General features: G+C 37.4%; 1 protein-coding gene across 1 annotated transcript in view; it reads left to right on the top strand.

Annotated features, from left to right (window-relative positions):
- The window catches only part of LOC129239463 (protein lozenge), a 68,829-nt gene that overhangs the window by 1,642 nt on the left and 45,995 nt on the right, over positions 1–21,192 (top strand). Inside the window, exons 2-3 of the mRNA XM_054874965.1 lie at positions 7,794–8,687; positions 15,424–15,663. Of these exons, the coding sequence (XP_054730940.1) occupies positions 8,231–8,687; positions 15,424–15,663 (697 nt within the window). The 5' untranslated portion in view covers positions 7,794–8,230. The remainder of the gene's footprint in view (positions 1–7,793; positions 8,688–15,423; positions 15,664–21,192) is intronic.

Below are 21,192 nucleotides of genomic sequence, written 5' to 3'. Positions count from 1 at the left end.
GATGAAGTAGGCCGTCACTTGGAAATTCTTATCCAAGTATAAGCATTGTTTGCGTTAAGGCGCTGTCTAATAAAGCAATTATTTTTCATGAATATTTGTTCAAAAGCTCGACTCATATATTATAGATCCAGTACCACTGCAGTCACTCTTACTGTTCAATAAACTTAAAAATACCGTTGCGAGGTCATCGTTTTGAGTCAATAGAAGAGACTCAGTGTGACTCGTTGTGCAAATTAACTGTTTCAGAAATCGAATCTAACAACTGTCACAAGAAACTGAAATAATGTTAACATAATTATTATGACGGTGAGAGTAACAATTAAATAAGTGAATTTATTTATTTTATTTATAATTGGCGTGTACACTCTCTTTGGGTGTTTGGCCGAGCTCCTCCTCCTATTTACGGTGTGTGTCTTGATGTTGTTCCACAAATGGAGGGACCTACAGTTTCAAGCCGACTCCGAACGGCAGACATTTTTATGAGGAGCTTTTTCATGGCAGAAATACACTCGGAGGTTTGCCATTGCCTGCCGAGGGGCGACCGTTATTAAAAAAATGTTTTTTTTAATTTTTGTGTTTTCACCGAGATTCGAACCGACGTTCTCTCTGTGAATTCCGAATGGTAGTCACGCACCAACCCATTCGGCTACGGTGGCCGCTAAATAAGTGAATAAACGTATCAATTCAAAAGTCAAAAGTAATTTAAAAATTATCCGCATTTTCGTATATTTCAGGCTGAAACAACTTTTTTTTATGTATGGTCCTACTACCGTTTATCTTGGGCCTGCCATTCTGTTCGAAGTGGACGCTTCTTTTTTCGTCCCCTTTGGCATCTAATAACGATAGAGGTTTTTTTTGCCTGTGTTCTTTTCCAGGATTTAATTTGTTGTGAACATCTATGGTCCATGTTGAATTTGTCACTTCTAAAGCCACACTGATATGGCTCGAGGTTAGTGAGGTATTTTTTACACAGTGTGTTCTTTCTCGTAGGACTATCATTAGCACTTTGTGACGAATTTGGCTGCGCTCGAATTGAAATCTTTTTCGCAACAAGGTGGTAATCTGAGGTGGTTTTTAGAAGTAAGCGCCAGCGACCGAAAATAATAATTACAATATGTATTTTAAAATTTTCGATGAAAAATCTCAAAATCTTCCAAATATCATGGAACCGTTTCAATAAGCTCTTACTGGTACTAAATATATGTGAATAAGTTTTATGAGAAAAGGAGGAATATATCAAATAACGAGAAGGCAGACTTTTATGAGAAAAAAGGGACACAAGGGCTATTTATTGGACCAACTCCATTTTTCTGCTTTAACAAAAATATTATAAAACAGGAAACCAAAAAATGGATCCAAACTAAAATCAGTGAACAGTGGAACGACACAAGCGGCCTTAATCACTTCAAAAAGTTACTGAACTTTAATACCAATAGAGCAAAATCTGCTCTAACTCTAGGTAAAAAGGGCCTCAGATTACTCTGTGGAGTACTTACAGTAGTTAGTAAACAACTTTCCAAGAAAAATGTTAATAATCGTTCAGTTTGTTAAGAAAAATAGTTATACATAGAGAGAATGTTGTCCTGGCGTGGAGCGCTAAGTTGATGACCAAACCTGTATTTCATCCGCTTAATGAATCTTTTTCGATTAAAAAACTTTTGAGGGGTAACTAAAAAAATATCATTAACAATAAATTTTAGTTTTTAAATAATCGCTTAGAAAATACAATCATACATCGAGTTATATTTTTTTTTTTTTTGATAAAAATAAAAATTATTTTCCGAGTCTTATTTTTGCGCAGTGATTTTCCTCTGAGAAACAAAAATTAGTTTTTTTGAGTTTTAGGTTTTTATCAGATCTTTCGGTCAATTTACCCTATACATATATAACTTATATATCGTGTTGATTTTTTATACTTTTTTGGGTGCTGTTGTTTGGTGTTTTCATCCTTATAAAAAAGTGTCGAGTAAAGAAAATTTCGCCAGCAAAAAAAAAGAGGGAAGAAATCTACGTCATTTTTGTCACTTCAAACTTGCACTTTATTATATCAAAATTCAATGGGATAAAAAATTGCATATTCGAAGTATTTTTATGATGAAAGAGGTTGAAATTGTAATAACAATTTGGGTTTTTTTTTTATTTGCACAAAATTCAAGTTTCAATTTTATTTAAATACTTTTTGTAGTGGATTAAACTATTCTCATTCTTCCTTGTGGCGTTGCAACATAGGTTCGGTTCTGGCGGAATTCAAAATAGCGCGTCAGCTGTATCTGACCTGCGCTCATTGGTGCCAGTTAGAAATCTCGAGTGAAGTTACGTCCTGCAGCACTTGGTCTTTTTAACGGAGATGTGGTCTTTCTCTGCCACGTCTTCCTTTTTGGGATACCGTGCCGTAAATTCGCTTTGCTGGAGCGTCTTCTTGCATAAGGGTGACATAGTTCTTCGAGCGACAGCTGTACTTCGAAATTGCCTACTGTGTCCAAAGTGGTACCTGTGGCAAGAGTTATTCTCCGTTTAATCTCCAGGTTGACGTCATTTCTGTTGTTAATGTTGGTCCCAAGGTAGACAAAGTCCTTCACAACTTCGCATTGCTGGTTATCAACACTGAGATATTGTCCCAGAAGCGAAGACTCCTTGTGTGTTGATAGCAAGATCGTTGTTTTGCCCTCATTCATGGCAAGACCAATTTTGCTGTTTCTCTCTTCAAACTGGAGTATGAAAAAACTATTCTCTTATACAAAAAAAAAAAAAAAAAAAAAAAAAACTTGCCAATCAGCCCTGGTATTATTGCTATGAAACGCACTTCGTGTATAAATGTAGGTATGTAGAAGGCGACTTGAGGTGAGGCGAAGTTTGGCATTCTTCGATCTGCCAAAACAAAAAAAAAAAACTCAAAAACTAATTATTATTTCTGAGGGAAGAAATAAAGCTGAAGAAGTGAGCTTTACTATCGTTCCAAAATCGATTTGAAATTTTTGATCGAAAGTAAAACTGAAAAAAATTTGTTTAACAAAAAAAATTATTATTTCTGATAAAAATAACAACTCAAAACATAATTATTCTTTCAGAGCGAAAAAATAACCCTCAAAAAATGATTTACTTTTAGTTAGAAAAAATATAACTAGATATATGATTATACATATTTTCTGAACAGTAAAAGACTAGAAATTTATTTTTATAAATTTATTAAATTTTAGTACTTAAAAGTAATGATTAAATGTCAAATTTGTTGATAAAACTCATAATGGTTACGGCCTCTGGGTAGCGCGATCAAATTTCTATTGAAAAAACGAAAGACTTAGGAAACAAACTAGAGTTCCTGTTGCGCTGTGGCAATTACAAATATTGTACATTTTATTGGTATTCATATTAGTCGATACAATTTCGAATCATGTGATTTTAGCTTTCAAACGCACTGATTTTTTTTAGTTTTTGTTCCTAATACTTTTAACAGTATTACTTTCAGACTGTTAAATTATTCTAACCCCATAAGCACTCACTTTACCTGTGGGATACAATACCTCTCTGCTATATCTTTTTTTACTGCCGACTGGAGTGAGGCTCTCACAATACTATTACTTAGTGCCAGTGTTGATGTTGAAAGACGCACTAAAATATTTCGCGCCCTTTCTCTATTTGATTACCAAAATTAAATTTTTGAGGAGGATGCATATTCTGGCCAAGAAAATAGTGATTCAGATTGGTGGGACTTCACATGTAACTTTAAATGAAAATGGACATTGAAAGAAATGGAAAGCATATGATTGCGTTCACATAGAAATTTCTAACAAATAATTCGGATTATAGAATTTGAACAAGCCGACATATTATGCAAGAATAATGTAATTGAGAAATTTTATCTTCAACTATCAATAAGCAAGATTCATTTGTACTCGAACAAACTTATATGAAGATTCTAAAATTTTAAATACAAGTTTATTCCACAAATGTGATACTATCGTCTTCAAAGTACTCGGCATCTTTTTTTTATTTTTTTGTTTTTTGGTGCGTGAGGTAGGGTTCAAAATGCCTTCACAATTACAACGACTACTGCATCGTGTGGTGTGGCCACTAAAACGATCCCTCCTCTCCTTCTGGGGAGACACTCTTCCCGGGACTGCTTTCTATATTACTTCCGGAGGGCCCAGAACGACATCGATAAAGGACCAATTCTATTCACCCACGTCCACCATATTTGTAGCCAGCTTTCATGCTATAGCTTCGTCTTCTTGTGTCTCTGTCTGAGAAGCTTCGCTTTGTTGCACTGTGTCAAGGTCAATCTTTTTTTTCGTAGTACGTTCTCGATGTATTTCTTTACCGCGCTCCAGCTGCCCTCGCGTTCGAGCATTTTGCTGATTATGTTACCCGGCACGATGTCACCAATCTGCTCCCTCAGAGCATTTCTTTTTCACGAGCCAACTGTTACAACTAAAAACGTGTGCTCAGCGCCGCAGTATATGCACTTGGAATCGATTACCTTGCCCAGGCGGTGTAGGTATCCGTGGCCCGAGGGGAACTAAGTCAAGAAGTTGTTCACTTCCCCGAAGTTCCTTTGGACCCATTTGTCAATTGATGCAATGCTCTAATGCTAGCGTTTGATCCAGCTCTCGAAATATTTCTGGAACTCTCTTTTAGGTATAGCCATCAAAGTCGTTTTCGATTTTTCTACTACTTCCGTTCGACTGCTAAAACGTTTTTCCCGTAGTAGCTTGTCGACTAAATTAAACGATAAAAATCGCAGGAAGCCAAATCAAGTAAATTCGAGGGTTTTTGGATAGTATCGTTTCGTTCTTGGTCAAAAATTCACGGATAAGGATGGTAATGTACGCGGGTGCGTTATCATAGTGTAAAATGCACGAGTTATTTTCCCACAAATCCTTTCCTTTCTTCACGTAAACGGCCCATATCGCCAAAATAATAGTACTTATTAAATGTCTGACCTTCTGGTAAAAATGCGTGATGTACAATACCGTTGGAATCCATAGAAACCGTGAGCATCTCTTTCTTCTTTGATGCGTGGTTTTTTTTGGTCTTGGTTCATTCGGAGTTCTACTCTTACTCGTCTGATGTCTGGATTGCGTGTCGTACTCATACTACGTCGCGTCTCTTGTAATGATGCGTTTGATGAATGTTGGGCCGAATTCAGCCCTTGAAATCATGTCTTTCGGCTTGTTCAAGTCCTCTTCCAGCTCTCCGAAAGTAAATTTTCGGTTATTGATCAACTTTCACTGTTTCTTTCACTCTTTTGATGTTCCCATCAGTTTTCGATGCCGACGGCCTGCCACTACGTTCGTCATCCTCGATGGACTGACGTCGTAAGCGGCTGTTTTCTTTAGAGCATCATTACCGAAACAGTTTCCCAACATTTCTGGTCCATTTTGGAAGCCACGCATTTCAACAAAATATTGAAAAGTCAGACTAGAATTTGCGGCTTGATTGGGCGGTCCAAAAATAGAAGACTGTTTTATTCTCGGATGAATCGAAGTGCAATATAAAAAATTCCAATGCTATATGACATGTGAGAATCCCACCGAAAGGGGGCCTAAGTATTGCATTGCAACTACCAATTACGGTGGTCAGGCCCGACGAGAGGGGGGGGGGAGGATCAAGTACTTTTTCCCCCGGGCCCGGAGTTTTCAGAGGGGCCCGGACTCGAGGCTCACTATAACATAATACGCATTTTGATAAATAAAAAAAATTTGAAGGGGCCCACATCTCTCCACGGCCCTGACGGTGGTGGTAACGTAATGGAATGGGGTTGTTTTTCTGGACAAGTGATCGGACCAATTCGTCAAATGATAGTAATATTGGACTGATTCATGTACACTGACATTTTACAAATCGTGTTACGTTCATATGCTGAAGAGGAGACGCGATTAAGATGGAGGTTCCTACAGGATAGCGATCCAGAGCACACGTCTAACATTTGTAAAACTTGGCTGCGTATAGAAGTTTTAATGTGAACAGCTCAGTCCCAGCTGAGTAAAGTGAATATATAAACAAAAATACAAAGCAAACAAATGTTATTTCTTATCTCATTGTTTCGAGAAAATCACCATCTCAATAAGCGGATTAGGGGAGGATATAATTTTGGCCAATGCTGTATAGTTTTCAAAGTGTGTTCTATATGCCAGATAAACACTTCCGCACTAAAGGAGGCTATTTCCGGCGCACTCAAAGAAAGGTTTAAATATTTTAGTGCCGCGTTTTTAGATACTGATGATATTTGAAATAAATTAATTGCGCTTTTGACTAACAAATGCAAAATTCAATCCACTATGAAAAAATGTGTGTGATGAAGTAGAGCAAAATACTTTTGGAGTGTAGTTGAGGTTGGCTATTACTTATTTATTTATTTATTTAATGCCTAACAAAATTCAAACAGTGTAGAAAACTTAGATTAACAACATAAGAAACCATTAAATTAATACTGAAGAAATTAAAATAACAAATATATACTAGGTATTGTTTAGATTTCTTACATAGAAAGTAATTCTTTAATTGCGTTTGAAATACATGTTTGGCCAAAGAAAAGTCTCAATCCAAAAGGGAGGCGAGATAATTAAGGTAAACAACGTTCTAACGAGAGGCGCATTGGCACTCTATAATGTCCTACTAAAACCAATGCGAATAATTTTGCAACGGCGAACATTTCTGCAAGGAACATTAAACTGAATTCTTTCTAGAAGGACCGGACAGACAATTTGTCCATTAATGAGATCAAAGATAAATGATACTGCCTGAAAAGTACCTCTGTCACTTAATGGAAAGAGACTACGACAGCGAGATTCGTATGAAGGTTCCGGGTCTGAGAAATTGAGTGAATATATGTATTAACACGAATCACCTAGAATAAGTATGTTTTACTCCGATGGGATACAATAAGACAAATTTGGACTTCTGGTTTCCGAAAATCCTCATAATTTCTTAAAAAACGTATTGAGTAAATATATATTTATATATGTAAATATATAAACGTAAAAATATGTATGACTAAGAGAACCGAAATTTGGCAACGATGAAGGCAATCAGAATTGAATAGTCATCTGCCGCTATAAGAATAAATGAAGAGAGAGATAGAGTGGCTCTCTGTTTTGATCAGTCCACTACTGGGCAACAACGCGATCAGCAATCTACGCTAATCGAGTTCGCAATAAAAGCACAATACAACCAGAAATACGTTATATGAGTATTGTATATTGCTGCAGTAGCTGTGTTCATATGTATGTGAGTACCAGCGCAGAGTTTTGTTGTGTTTTTCTGGGAACTCGTTAAAGCCCGCGCATCGTGGAAAGAAATAAAGTCGAACACGCCGTCGCAGCTGTTTCTGCGTGTCTTTTTCGATATCGGCGCGTTTCCAACTTCGGTCTGGTGCGGGTGACTCACGCCACAATGTACGCCAAAACGTTCATAAGTCCAACAAAAAGTAAGACAAGTGAACGTCACACTATTGACGTAAGCATTCCGGTTGTAGCGCTTTAAAATTGAGTTAAAATATGTATTGAAACGTATTCATTTGTGTAAATTTGTCATTCTTCAAATGTTTCTTATCTAACTAGCTCGCCAATTTGCCGTATGCACATAGCACATAGGCACATATCTACAATTCGAATATGTATGGTATGTAATTAAAAATCTGTGAGCAATTCAAGATTTCCGGTACGATGAAAACCCAAAAAAAGTCCAAAACAAGTCCACAACAAAATAAGAACAACAATAAAACTGTATCGACTTGAGCGGAATTCCCAAATGTGCTTAAATAAATTTATGAATTTTCTTGTTTCTATTAAAAGTATTAAAAATCGAAATGCAATATAAATGACAAGTGAAATATGTGCGTTAACAGTAAATTTTAGTTGAAACTATCTAAAGCTGCTAATCTGTGAAACAAAAGCATCTTGTTTGCAATAAATTAAAAAGTGCATTCCCTGAGTGATACTACTTCCGTTTGCCGTTTGGCCATATAGCCGTAAAGCTGAAGATAAAAACTACGCCCAGTAACCCCGCCGCCATTGTTGCTTCAATTAACACCGCCCCCCTTCAAGAGTACTCGTTTAGATCATATAACGGCACACACGACCATCACCTTTCACCGTCTTCGACGCAGCCGCAGCCACAGTCGCTGCTTGAACAAAATAACACCAACGTGGCTGCCGTTGGTTGTCTTCGGTCCGTTTCTTCCGCCACCGTTTATCCGCAGGCCGCCAAAATTGCTCCTTATCAAAGACGAATGCATTTGCCGAGCACAGCCGCTGCGGTGTACAGCGGTTCAACATCTGGTGGACTCGGCGGTCTCGGTGGCGGCGTGGGCGGCGGAGGTGGTGGTGGTATTGGCATTGGTGTTGGTATCGGCGATGCCGTCGGCCACAACGTTGGCAATTTGATTGGTACTGGTATCGCAATGGTCACATCGTCTACCTCGCCAATGGCTTGGTGTGAAGCCGCCTCAGTGCCACAACCGGTTCCACCCAGCAATACCAGTGTTGGGAGCAGTTCACCCATTGGTGGTGCCAGCAATGGTACGGCGCATAGCAGTAATAGTAATACAAATAGTAGCAGCAACAATAATCATGCCAACAATAACAATAATAACCACAGTAGTAGTAACAACAATGTTGGCTATCAGGATCTGTGGTGGACGGAGCGAATGGTGGAGATGGCACACGAGAAATTCCCCAACGAATTAGGTAAGCAAGCAATAATGTTAAAAAAATAAGCTGATTTGAGTTAAATTTCACAAGTGTTGTTTTTTGATGTCCGTTAAATAATTTTTGCCAGCAAGTACCAGTTTAGACCACAGTCAAAAAAATACAGAAGGTAGCACTATCCCTTAATTGCTATCCCGCTATCACGGTATTCGAAACAATCAGTTCTTAAACTGACGTAAGAAGTGGGTATTTGTTTCGATTTTATTTCGTTTCTCATTTTTATAGTTATTAAAATAAATTACGATAAATTAGCACGCCGTTATCTTTCTTGTTCGTCCACTTGTAGGTAAGAAATACTGTTGGGGTATGTCGACGATATGTGGCCGATTCCGTAGAAATGAAAAATAGGGTTAATTTCAATTCGTTGTAATTTATTCTTTTTACAATTGGGTATTTAATACATACATGTGTATAAGTGTGATGTTCCTACAACATTTAATTGGCGGTATAGCTGGATTTGGGTTCCCTTCGATCTTCCTTGCGCTCTGTATGCTGTTAGTTATAAAACTAAACTTTTATGCCGATGTTAGTGCTGTTATTCATTCCTGCATTGTCCTTCTTTCGCCTTTCGGAATTTAAGAGGACAATGCAGGGATGTGTTTGTTTGGAATAAACAAATACTCTCATGGATGCTTCAATCTTGTATATATCATTATTAAGTTTAGACTACCTACTCAGTGAGCTATAAAGCCCACTGTCTAAAATCAAAAATTTCACCTGGCAGACGGCGCAAGGATCAGAATGATAGAATACAAGATGGCTGCCATTAGAGAGGTGTGACGTCACACTAGTGCAGGTGCGAGAAAGAAATTTGAATATGCGAACAAGCATTTAAGAAAAGGAAGAAATTACAGAAACAACAATCGAATTGTGTGACGTCACACAAACAGCTATTCTGTCAAATTCCCTAGCTAATAGCTGTAATAGCTGTATGAGATGGGCGCCGCCTTTGCAATCTCCATACGAAGAGGAGTCTTCGAGTGCTTGACAGAAGGTTTTTCGGAAGATGTATGAACATTTTAGAGTTAGATATGAGAGTTAGATATGAGTATGGGGACCAGCCGCCCTGTTTTTGGTAGGGCAATACTCTTTGTTTTGTACTATCCTGGGTAATTTTTCAAAACATTGGGTAATTTTTCGGCATTGTCGTGAACTTTAACTCCATCTTCAGTTCGGAAAAAGTAACTGTGGCAATGATCAGTCCGGTATGTAAACTATACAAATATAATGTCTGTCCCCATTCAAATACGGAAAATTTGCTTATTCACATACCCAGAAATCAGAACTGAGCTTAATCGCAATGTGAACGAAATGCTTTATAAATTTTGCTCGCGGAATGCATATGTAAGAAGTTTTTAGCGATTCGGTAACTTTTGATTTGCGATTGGTTTGGGCTTGAAGGCCACTATGGATATGAAAGATCAAATGATCGAAAAAGTTGTTTTCTAGTAGTGACAGCTTGTGCATTAATCATTTTCCTAGGGTTTAAATTGAACAGAATTCCTTTGCTTTCTGTCACAAAACAGCTTCTGGGTAAGATACACAAATAGGCACATCACTTGGAGCTTTCTTTGAAGTTTTATTTCTAATTTGCGTCATATCTCATACAATCACTGACGATTGATTCAAAAAATATTATGTTTTTTAAGTTAAGAAAGAATCTGAGTAGCTGTACGCGCGCCATAAATCACTAATTCGCATTGTAATTAATATTATGTAATAAAAAAATTGTAAGGCTTCACTTTGCATGCGTAATTCGATACATTTTTAAGACACATACATGCACAAACTTTATAACTACAACTTTTTCAGCCTTTTACTTGCAACTTTTTTGGGTTGGCTTGAGATCAATTTTTTTACGTTGGCAAGTTTAGGGATATTCACTTTCATTGACCAAATTCATTGGTACTGGAGAAATATTGCTGATTTGATGCCAAAGTAACTGATATGGAGAAGTGTGATGTGCTGAAAAAAGGCCAAAAGGAAAGTAAAAATAATCACTGTATTGTTTGAGTTATAATATCCTTTCGGTTGAAAAATTTTTGTTGATTTGATAATTGACACAAATAATTTGTACGCACTGAAAAGAAAAAAATATTTTATTTATTATACTTTAACATGGCCACATCGAATAAAATTTTATCGATAACTGCATTACTCACATATCAAATATAATATTATTATATAACGACTCTATTTTAATAGTGATATAAAAAGTGAAGTCCAAAATAAACAAGACTGAGCTCAAATAGAAACGACAGGAGCTTTGTTCTGATAAGTTCGAATTTATTTATTTAAAATAGTCCCCCTTGGCCTCGATACACTGTTTTGCGCGATCTAAAAGCTTTTCGAAAGAGTGTTTCAGGTCATTGACCGGAATGTCATTCAGGATATCGGTACAAGCATTTTGGATGACCTCTACGAACGCAAAAAGTTTTCCTTTCATGGCCAAATGCAATTTTGCGAATACGTAGAAGTCCTAGAGAGCCATATCAGGCGAATACGGTGAGGGAGTGTTAGTTGAAATTCGATTTCTAGTCAAAAAATCAGTCACAAGAGTGGATCGATGAGATGGTGCATTATCATGCAATAAGCGCCAGTTTCCTCCTTCGCGGTATTCAGGGCGAATTCGACGAATGCGATGCAACAAACGCTTCGAAACGCCAAGATAGAAATTTGCATTGACGATTTGGCCCGTTGCCACGAACTCCTTGTGGACAATCACCTTGGAATCGTAAAAGCAAATGAGCATCGACTTAATGTTTGACTTCTCCAATAGCAATTTTTTGGGTGGTGGCTCGTCTGCTGCCTTCCATTTGGCACTTTGACGCTTAGTTTCAGATTCATGTTGGAAATACCACGTTTCATCACCAGTTACAATGTTGTACAGGAAGTTCTCGTATTTTCTCGTCTCTTTAATGAGGTCTTTCCAATGTTGAATTCTGAGCCATTTTTGGTCCTCAGTTAACTTGTGTGGAGTGAAGCGTGCACAGATCTTTCGTAAGTCCAAATGATCAGTTAAAATCCGATAAATCCATGTTTTGGAGATATTTAACTCTGATTCTATGAATTTCAAATATGATTTCGGTTCATTTCTGATAAATTTACGAACATTTCAATGGAGTTTTCGGTGATTACTGGTTTTGGGCGACCCGTATGGTCATTGTCATTTATGTCCTCACAACCATCTCGGAAACATGTAAACACTCATGAACTCTGGCAGGAGACTGACAGTCATCGCCATAAATTTCTTTCAGCAATTCAAATGTTTCGGTAAACGTTTTACCGATTTTAAAACAAAATTTGATATGACGCCAGTCTTGTTTATTTTGGACTTCACCTTGTAGTCTCCCTGAGCCTCAATACACTTGTTCCAACGAGATTCCAATTTATGAATCCCATCCCTGAAGTGAGAATCTGAAAGGGCTGCAAAATACGCTTCCACCGCTGTTATGACCTCGTCATTTGATGAAAACGCAATTCTAGCTTTAATTCATGGATTTTAGCCATTGTCAAAATGCTCTTGTGTTCTATTTGTCCTGATGGAAATATATTTTTTCCTTTTACTGTATTTTTTCACGATTTTTTTTCTTCAGCTCATCTAAAAAGTTACAATAATATTCAGAATTTATTGTTTTGCCAGTTTGCAAGTAATCCACGAACAAAACTCCTTTCGCATCCAAAAAAACTGATGGTAACACCTTCTTGGCCGATTTCTGGGCACGAACTCATTTCGGAGCCGAAGAATCAGATTCACACCACCCTTTAGTCTCTTGTTTTGACTTAGGACCATGATGATAGACCCAAGTGTCATCTAAAGTGAATAATCGACTAGCAAAATCCACTTTATTTTTTCGAAACGCTCTAAATGTTGCTGAGAAAGTCGCATTTGAATGTGTTTTTGTTCCATTGTTAGCGAATGCGGCACCCATTGTGCACACAGCTTCAGTCAAAATATTGCTTATTTTGTCTAAAGAGATGCCTAGGGCTTCTTACTAAGTCTCCTTCAGTCACTTGACGATTTTCCAGGACGATATTCTGACTTTTTTCTACTTTCTGGTGTTGTTGCTGTTTTTGGATGTCCTTGACGTGGATGGTTTTCAAGGCTTATACGACCACGTTTAAATGCAGCAAGCCATCGTTCTATTGTACTAATTGATATGAAAAGGCCTTATAAACTTTCAACATTCGTTCATAAATTTCCTTTGTCTTTAAACCTTCTAAAAATAAAAATTCAATCACTGCACGATACTCTATTTTTTCAATGTAGAAAATATTGAAATATTATACAGGAAATTTGTTTTTTTGTAATTCACTATTTAAAGCTTAATAGTTTGTGCTGTCACCTTGTTTATGTCGTAAATACGTTGATGCACTATATGAATTTGTACAAATTCTCCAGAGAGCCTAATGAAATTTCAGACAAGACCGTTTTAATTACTTCTTTTTGCCACCGGGATCGTTCTTTGCAAACAAACTCCAAGCCATGTGGTCCCTTGCAAAATCGAAGCTTCGTTCTTTGCGAAATTTATTGAAAGGTGAATTTTTTGTAATTTTGTATGCTTTAGATGTGGCGCTTTTAGAATAGTCCACCGAACGTTTGATTTACTGGCTGCAAAATTTACCAATTCTTAATTTTTTGCTATTTAAAGGGCGGAATTCGATGCAATTATAAAGATTTTACGGGTTTTGCTCGGTGTTAAATCCATCCCAGTTCTGCTTTTATAGTTCTTACCATAGTAGGCCCCTTTTTTCACATAAAGATCCACAAGAATTGGGCTTCAACTAATCTTTTGGGCAATTTGGCGATTTGAAAGCCCCTTTTGCTTCCCCATTTCCTTAGACTTAAAACCAAAGATCCTCCATTCAAGTGAACCAGTAAATCAAGCAGAGTATTACAACTGCTAAAGTTTTACTGCTGCGAAATACCGTTAGATGGAATATTATTTCGATGCATGTTTACATTCTGCCAAAAAAAAGTATCGGGAATTGTTCATTTAAAAAGCGCGCCTACACATGCGCTTTTTTCTGGAATGTTGGTACAACTACCCTCTAAAGTGTCGTAGAGTTTAAGCGTGATTTGTCAATTAGCTTGTTTTTGGCATTTAATTATATCAGTCAACTGCAGGTGTGCTCTGCCATTTTTACTAGAAAAAATATCGAACAAAGAATTTGTCTTGCAGAAAGCCTATGGCGAGTGTACTTTATCAAAAACACGGGTCTACGAGTGGTATAAGGCCTTTGCAGAGGGCCGAGCAGTCGTGGAAGATTTGCTCCGATCTGGTTGCCCATCAACGTCTTCAACGGATGAAAACATTGACAAAGACAAGGAAATGGTGCTGGAAAACCATCATTTAAGTTTGAAGCTCGTGATCCTAGCGTGTTTCACAAATCAATTCGCAACATTTTACATCATCAATTGGCATGAGACGCGTTCCAAAAGAGTTGAATTTCTTTCAAAAAATTCATCGGAAGAAGGTGGCTGAAGATATGCTTGAACAAGTGAATTCGGACCCAACGGTTATCCAGCGCATCATAACAGGTGATGAGACTTGGGTATATGAGTTTGACATGCAAACCACTCAACAGTAAACAGGCGGCTGAATGGCGCTATCCACATGAGCCGAAACCCAAAAAACCACGTCAAAGTCGGTCAAAAGTGAAAGTCATGCTACTCGTTTTCTTTGATTATCAGGATGTTGTGCACTCGGAATTCATTCCAAATGGTTCTACGGTAAATAAGGAATATTATTTGGTAGTTCTGCGACATTTGAGAAAGAATGTGCGTAGGAAACGGCCCAATTTGCGGAAAGAAAACTCATGGATCTTGCATCGTGATAACGCACCGTTTCACAAGGCTCATATTGTCAACACTTTTTCGACCAAAAACTCGACAAATATCATGGAACAACCACCGTATTCACCGGTTTTAGCCCCGTGTGACTTTTTCCTTTTCCCAAAACTTAAATTGCCACTCTGCGGACGCCGCTTTGAGCCGATAGAGGCCATTAAGGAGAATTCGCTGAAGGAGCTGAAGAAGATCTCTTCAAACTCGTTTAAAAGGTGCTTTGGTGACTGAAGTAGTCATTGGCATATGTATATTGCTTCGAATGGGGCATATTTTGAAGGCGACAAAAAATGTTGATGATTAAACAATTATTTTGCGTTTTATTGAACAATTCCCGATATTGTTTTCGACAGAATGTATTTTCGAGCAAAGTACGGTTTTACTTTAATTATGAGAAAACCGTCGATTACTAAATCAAATACGGTTGCTTTAATAATCATTTTCTTCCATACAAATTATTAGGTACCCCTATCAAATAACGCATCGGCCTCATGACATTCCTGGCAAATAAATACTTTATTGCCAACGTTCTCGATGGGCATTTTGCTTAAATGTTTCTCAATTTCGTTCATGCAACATTTTGCCGCATAATAAAAATTTTTGCATTTTACTTGGTATTACCTATTGCTGCCAAAAATAACTTTAACTTTATTGACATTCAATAATTTAAAAGCTTAAATCCACAGCAAACCCTAGCCGGGCAATTAATAATGCAACCTATGGAAACGGTTGTCAGCAACATGTCAACCAACCAAACTGTAATTAAATTATAGTAATGAAAATTACACATAATTAATTAACTCTATGCCGCCTCCCAACTTAAATTAACACTTCACAACTAACAGCAATACATCTTTCATCTTTCAGTTCGTACCAGCAATCCATATTTCTTGTGCTCCAGACTGCCAGCGCATTGGCGCTCCAACAAAACGCTGCCCAACTCTTTCAAAGTGGTGGCACTCGTGGAAGTCGGCGACGGCACTCTGGTAACGATACGTGCCGGCAACGATGAGAATTGCTGTGCCGAACTGAGAAACTGCACGGCGGTGATGAAGGATCATGTGGCCAAGTTTAATGATCTACGCTTTGTGGGACGCAGCGGCCGAGGTGAGTGATTGACAGCAAAGGAATAAAACAAAAACAACAAAAAATAAATGAAATACAAAAAAACTGGTGCGATGTGGAAATCAGAAGCATCAGTAGAAGCACCTTCAGCAGTCAATAATAAGCCAATATGGCAGCGTTTAACTTCCGTCAATGAATTCTTAGCTCTGCCTAGCGCTTTGTTACTTTTATTGTTATTGCTTTTGCAGCATTGTTGAGTTGGGTGCTCGTGTAAGAATGCACTTTGCGTCACCTTAAGTGAGACAAGTAAGTGGACGACGCTAACTGAACGAGCGGGCGTTCCAGTAGAGCCACTTGCGAAAATTATATTCCCGAAAATTGAGCGTTGTCGAACGTTATCGGTGTCGGACTTCAAGACCAGTGAGTTTCACTCACAGAAGTCGTCACATTATGTCCGCAAGCCCGAGGGCGTCAGGCACTTAGTGCGTTCAGTGCATACATACATACATACATATGTATGAATTTGTACGAGTGTATGTTTGCTGCTACACCAAAAGTCTGTTGTTCGCTCTTGCGCGCAACCCTTATAAAATTACATAAAAGTGCATTTCGAAATTTCGAGGCAACAAAATTGCGTTCAAACAATGAGGTGTAATTCTGCAGCAACAATTGAGCGTGTTGCAGTCAAAAACTGCACCAACTGTCATCTCCCATCCATCACGTGTCCATGCGCTTAGCTGCAGCCCGCCAGCGTATAAATATGTAAGTATGGGAAGTATGCGTGCTGCAATTGTTCTGGCTATTCTTCTCATTCTCCGCCTATATTGGAGAACAGCAGCAAGTTCTGTGCATTTGGTTAGCACGCAACACAAATTTTTGCCATCAATAATCGATTTTAAAGTGTGCATTTTGGCATTTTTGTTGTACTGCGATTGCAATATGTCATCTTTATTTTGCTGGTCGGCCGATCGGCAACGTGTTGCAAATGCTGCAAGTGCATGCAAAGTGCAGTCTGTGTGCTGCATCGCGACAGCTCGCTAATTTTCTATCCAAACTGACAATTAATACACTAGGAAATTCACGCAAGAGTCCGGCGGCACGCGCAACAGTTGGCCAAAAATGATGATGATGATGATCATGCCGCTGGGGGTAATGGGAAGGACGAAGGCACCCATGTGCAGAGCGGTTTGATAGTTTAAGGCGCTTCTAGGCGTATTTCGTGTATATTAAAATATTGATGTTTTATTTTGCCTCATTCAGCAAAAACGAAAGGTTTGGACACTTTACGATCAACTTTCGATAAATAGAATTGAGCGCGTTCAAAAAATATTTCTTAAGCAGACATTACGTTCCCTACGATTTAAGGCCCCTGTTCCTCGGCTCAAGCTAATTATGATAATTTAGATTATCTAGAAAAGAGAAGAACAACCCTTTTACTTTCGTTTAGTTTCAGTGATATAAATGGCATTGTCGACTATTCAGTTCTACTTGAGCGGATATGCTTTAATGTTCCACAAAGAAGTCCTCGCAATGTTTACCCTTTTTATGCCCAAAACTTTAAGACTAAATTTGCGAGTAATGCAACCATTGCCCGCGCACTTAGAGACTATAATTCATTATCCAATTCTAGCCTGCTGATGTTGCTTTATCGAGATGTAATTTTGTAAAAATTTAAAATTGACTACTACTTTAATTTTGAATTAATTATTTAATATTGTATTTATATTGATTGCTAGTATTTTAGTGGCCTAATATAGCTTCTTTCCCCTTACATTTTTCTAGTCTGTAAGGTAATTTGTACTGTAGATTAAATACTTATAAATAAATGAAATTTGGATGGCGGAATTTTCCAAGCACTCAGATCATATTTCCCATTGTACTTAAGGCCCATGATTCAATTATTATAGGTTTGTTCACTTGTGACATTAGAAATCTGACACTCCCTTACAAAAGGTCGCATTTAAGAAGGGCGAAGAAAGTGGAAAAATTATTGTAAATAGCTTTTTTGTAAAAATGGTAGCACAAAATTTTTTGTTTTTACTTAAATTATAATTAAATGGCACATACAGAAATTTCCAGGAATGATATTAAAAAAATAAGGTTACTAAGTTAAACCCAGATTGATATTTTGTGAATCAATTTTTAAATAGAAAACTGATCACGAAGTTGGGAAGGTTTGCCAATATGACGCTATTATACTTAAGTATTATGGCCATAATGAAAGCCTTTCAGAGCAGAAGCGAACTCATCATAAATTTAGTTGACTAACAACAAGTTGTGAACATACATACTCACGCCTTGCTTTACTATGCTATGCTCATGTAAGTTTGGAGTTTTGACCCCCAAGTCGCGATTATTCTTACATTCATAACTAATGGACAAACTACCCCGGGTATGAAACACTAAATGATAGAAAATAGCGGAGGCTTCTGGACAGCCAATGGTACACCTCCGAGACTATTTTTGCCATGAAAAAACTCTTCATAAAAAATCATCTGCCATCAGGAGGCCGTGCTTAGCCACATATTGCTAAATGAGCTCTTGTTGGTAACTTATATATCTTTAAAGTAACCTAGTAAGTACTCCCCCAATCTGTATTTGAAAGGCATCGGATTCAAATTGTCGAAACGTCCATTTTTCACATTCATTGCCCCAAAAATATGTTCTATGATATCCTCATTTTAGCTGTATGTCAGGATGTTTTCAATATCGTTTTGGTTATGGACATAACGATACAAATTTTATTTTTCTTCCACTTTTGCTAAACATTTCTAGAGTTAGCAACGCAGTGTCTTGCTAAGGGAGCCAATTTGTCAAGAGGGAATGAGAAAGCTGTTTACTGAGCAAACCTTTTATTATTGAATAATGCTTAAGGCCTAGATAGAAGGTTGAAAAGATAGAGGATTACAGGTGGGAATGGCGTTCGTTGCTTGTGTGCAAACTACTCGGACTTTTTTATAAGTCTTAGCGGATTTTCGAGGATTAGGGCTCATCCACTTTCAATAAATCCAACTTAAAAACATACCACCTAAGTTATCTATCCTCATCCTCAAAACGAAAGGTACAACTGTGACCACGGGTCATCTCTACGAATTGCGACCCGTAATTAGTCCTTCTTTGAGAAGGAATTTCGTATGAGAAGGAGATTTGCTACCACCCTGTAAAACCTTTTAGGAAACACTTGGTTGTTTTGCAAGTTCCTTTATTGCACCTACGGCTCTGAAAACCTTGAAATATGCGACTGTTCCCGCTATGCTTGACAAAAAAGAAAGGCTATCTTTATAGTTAAATTTATTGTAAAATTTAATTACTGCAAACTTCTGAGCCTTTTCTTCATATCGTTAGTAATAATTAGACAAACAAAAAACAATAAAATATCCACCAAACCAATTTCCCATGAGAAGAACCTTTGAAAACAATCTTCACAGCTGATTGTTAATTTTGCAGCTAACCTGCCATATGTGAACGGGTAGATTATTTTTTATGGATTTGTTGCTAATCACTGCATACTTGAATGCGCACGTACTTTTAGGAATTGAAAAGTAGAATCGAAGATTGCTCCTAAATCAGTAAATTGGTAGTTGGTATTCATGAAGAGCATTTAAACGCGAGTTCTTTATAAAATATGATGGAGATTGAATGCTTAAACCTAAAAATTTACACATGAGAACATTTCTTAACATTCAGTTGAAGTAGACTCCTATAGGGTGGACCATGTAAAATTTGCTTTCTGAATCGGCTATAAAAAAAACTAATCAATATTTTTTCAAACTTTTTTTTTATTTTGAAGATTGAACATTATCATTTCTGAATAAAAATAATATCGTTCAAATGACTGCCACGACTGGCTTTACAGTAGGCCATTCGATCAAGCCAATTTTTAAGCACATTTTCGATTGTTTGGGCTCCAATTTCATGAATGGCAACTTCGATTTCGTGTTTTAAAGCATCAATCGTCTCCGGATGGTTCGCATAGCATTTGTCCTTAACGGCTTCCCATAAAAAATAGTCCAACGAGCTTAAATCACAGATCCGAGGGGGCCAATTGATATCGGAATTTCGGCTGATTATTCGGTTTTCAAAAACGGTAGCCAAAAGTTCGACTGTAACTTTGGCAATGTGACAAGTTGCACCGTCCTGTTGAAACCAAATGTCGTCCATGTCATCCTCTTCAATTTTTGGAAACAAAAACTCGTTGAGGATGTCACGGTAACGCTTGCATTTACTGTAACCGCGGCTCCAAAAACCGCCAGACCAAAAACCGCACCAAACAGTGACTCGTTGTGGATGCATTTGCTTCTCTACAGTAACGTGTGGATTTTATGAGATCCAAATCCGACAATTTTGCTTATTGACGTAACCACCGATGTGAAAATCAGAAAAGAAGAAGAAGAGTCACCACTTTGGAAATAGGTGTTCAATATTTCCCAATTTTGTTCAAGCGTACCTATAGTAAGTAAATTATGAACACATTTGACATGTCATTTGTGTTACCATTCTCAAAAAAATAGGTGGTTCAAAAAGCAAACCCTGCATGGCCCTCTCTGTATTACACCATTCCACGACTATGTTGAGGACTGATCGACGATTGTTTGAATCAGACAAGCTTAATACAGTTTGAAAAATGTTTAAACCTCCTGCATATAAAAGAAGCGCAAAGAAATGGAAACATTCAGATATAAAAATAAATAATTGGCGCGTGTACTTTACTCGTAGTTAAGTGTTGAGCGGAGCTCCTCCTTCTCTTTGTGGCGTTCGTCTTGATGTTCTTTCACAAATGCAGCGACCTACAGTTTTAAGCTCACTCCGAACGGCAGATATTTTTTATTTTTCAAGGCAGAAATACCCTCGGAAGTTTACCATTGCCTGCGAAGGGGAGACCGCTATTAGAAACCACTTTTTCTATAACTTGCTGTTTCTTGCACAGAGATGATGCAAACCACCATTAATAAACATTACAAAGAACAAAGGGCCCAAAGTGCTGCCCTGGGGAACACCGCAAGAGGTAACAGAACAATAAGAAAATGTTTAACGACAACAACTACACATTCACGATTGAAAAGGCTCGACTTTATGCATTTAAGAAAAATAGCGTGAAATCCAAAACTTTTTAATTTGTAGATTAAGGTTGAGCGGCAAACCTTAATCTACAAATTAATAAGTTTTGGATTTCACGCTATTTTTCTTAAATGCCTTGGAAGAATCCGTATAAACCGCATTGACTTAAAGACTTTTATTGACAACCGACGTATAAAAACTTGAAAGTCTCTTTAATATTTCGGTGGTGCCATGAAAAAATTTAGCATTTTCGCAGGTCATGCATGAGAGTTTTCGCCAAACAATGAAAATGGAGCAAAATTTTAAAATACTTACTTCCAGATTTACAAAATTGTTAAACAATTTTTTTTTTTTGTTTTAAGATCTCCCTTTATTTCATACAATCTGTCATAACAATAACAATAAGTACTATTTTTACCTACAATTTAAAGAAGAATAACTTGGAGTAAGAACTCCCAGTGGAATTCGTTACTTAATAATGAACCTCATATACAATTTTATAACTTTTGCATT

This window comes from Anastrepha obliqua, chromosome 2 (genome assembly GCF_027943255.1).
Source record: "Anastrepha obliqua isolate idAnaObli1 chromosome 2, idAnaObli1_1.0, whole genome shotgun sequence".
In the NCBI taxonomy this organism is placed as follows: domain Eukaryota; kingdom Metazoa; phylum Arthropoda; class Insecta; order Diptera; family Tephritidae; genus Anastrepha; species Anastrepha obliqua.
This window is presented reverse-complemented; position numbering and strand designations above follow the sequence as displayed.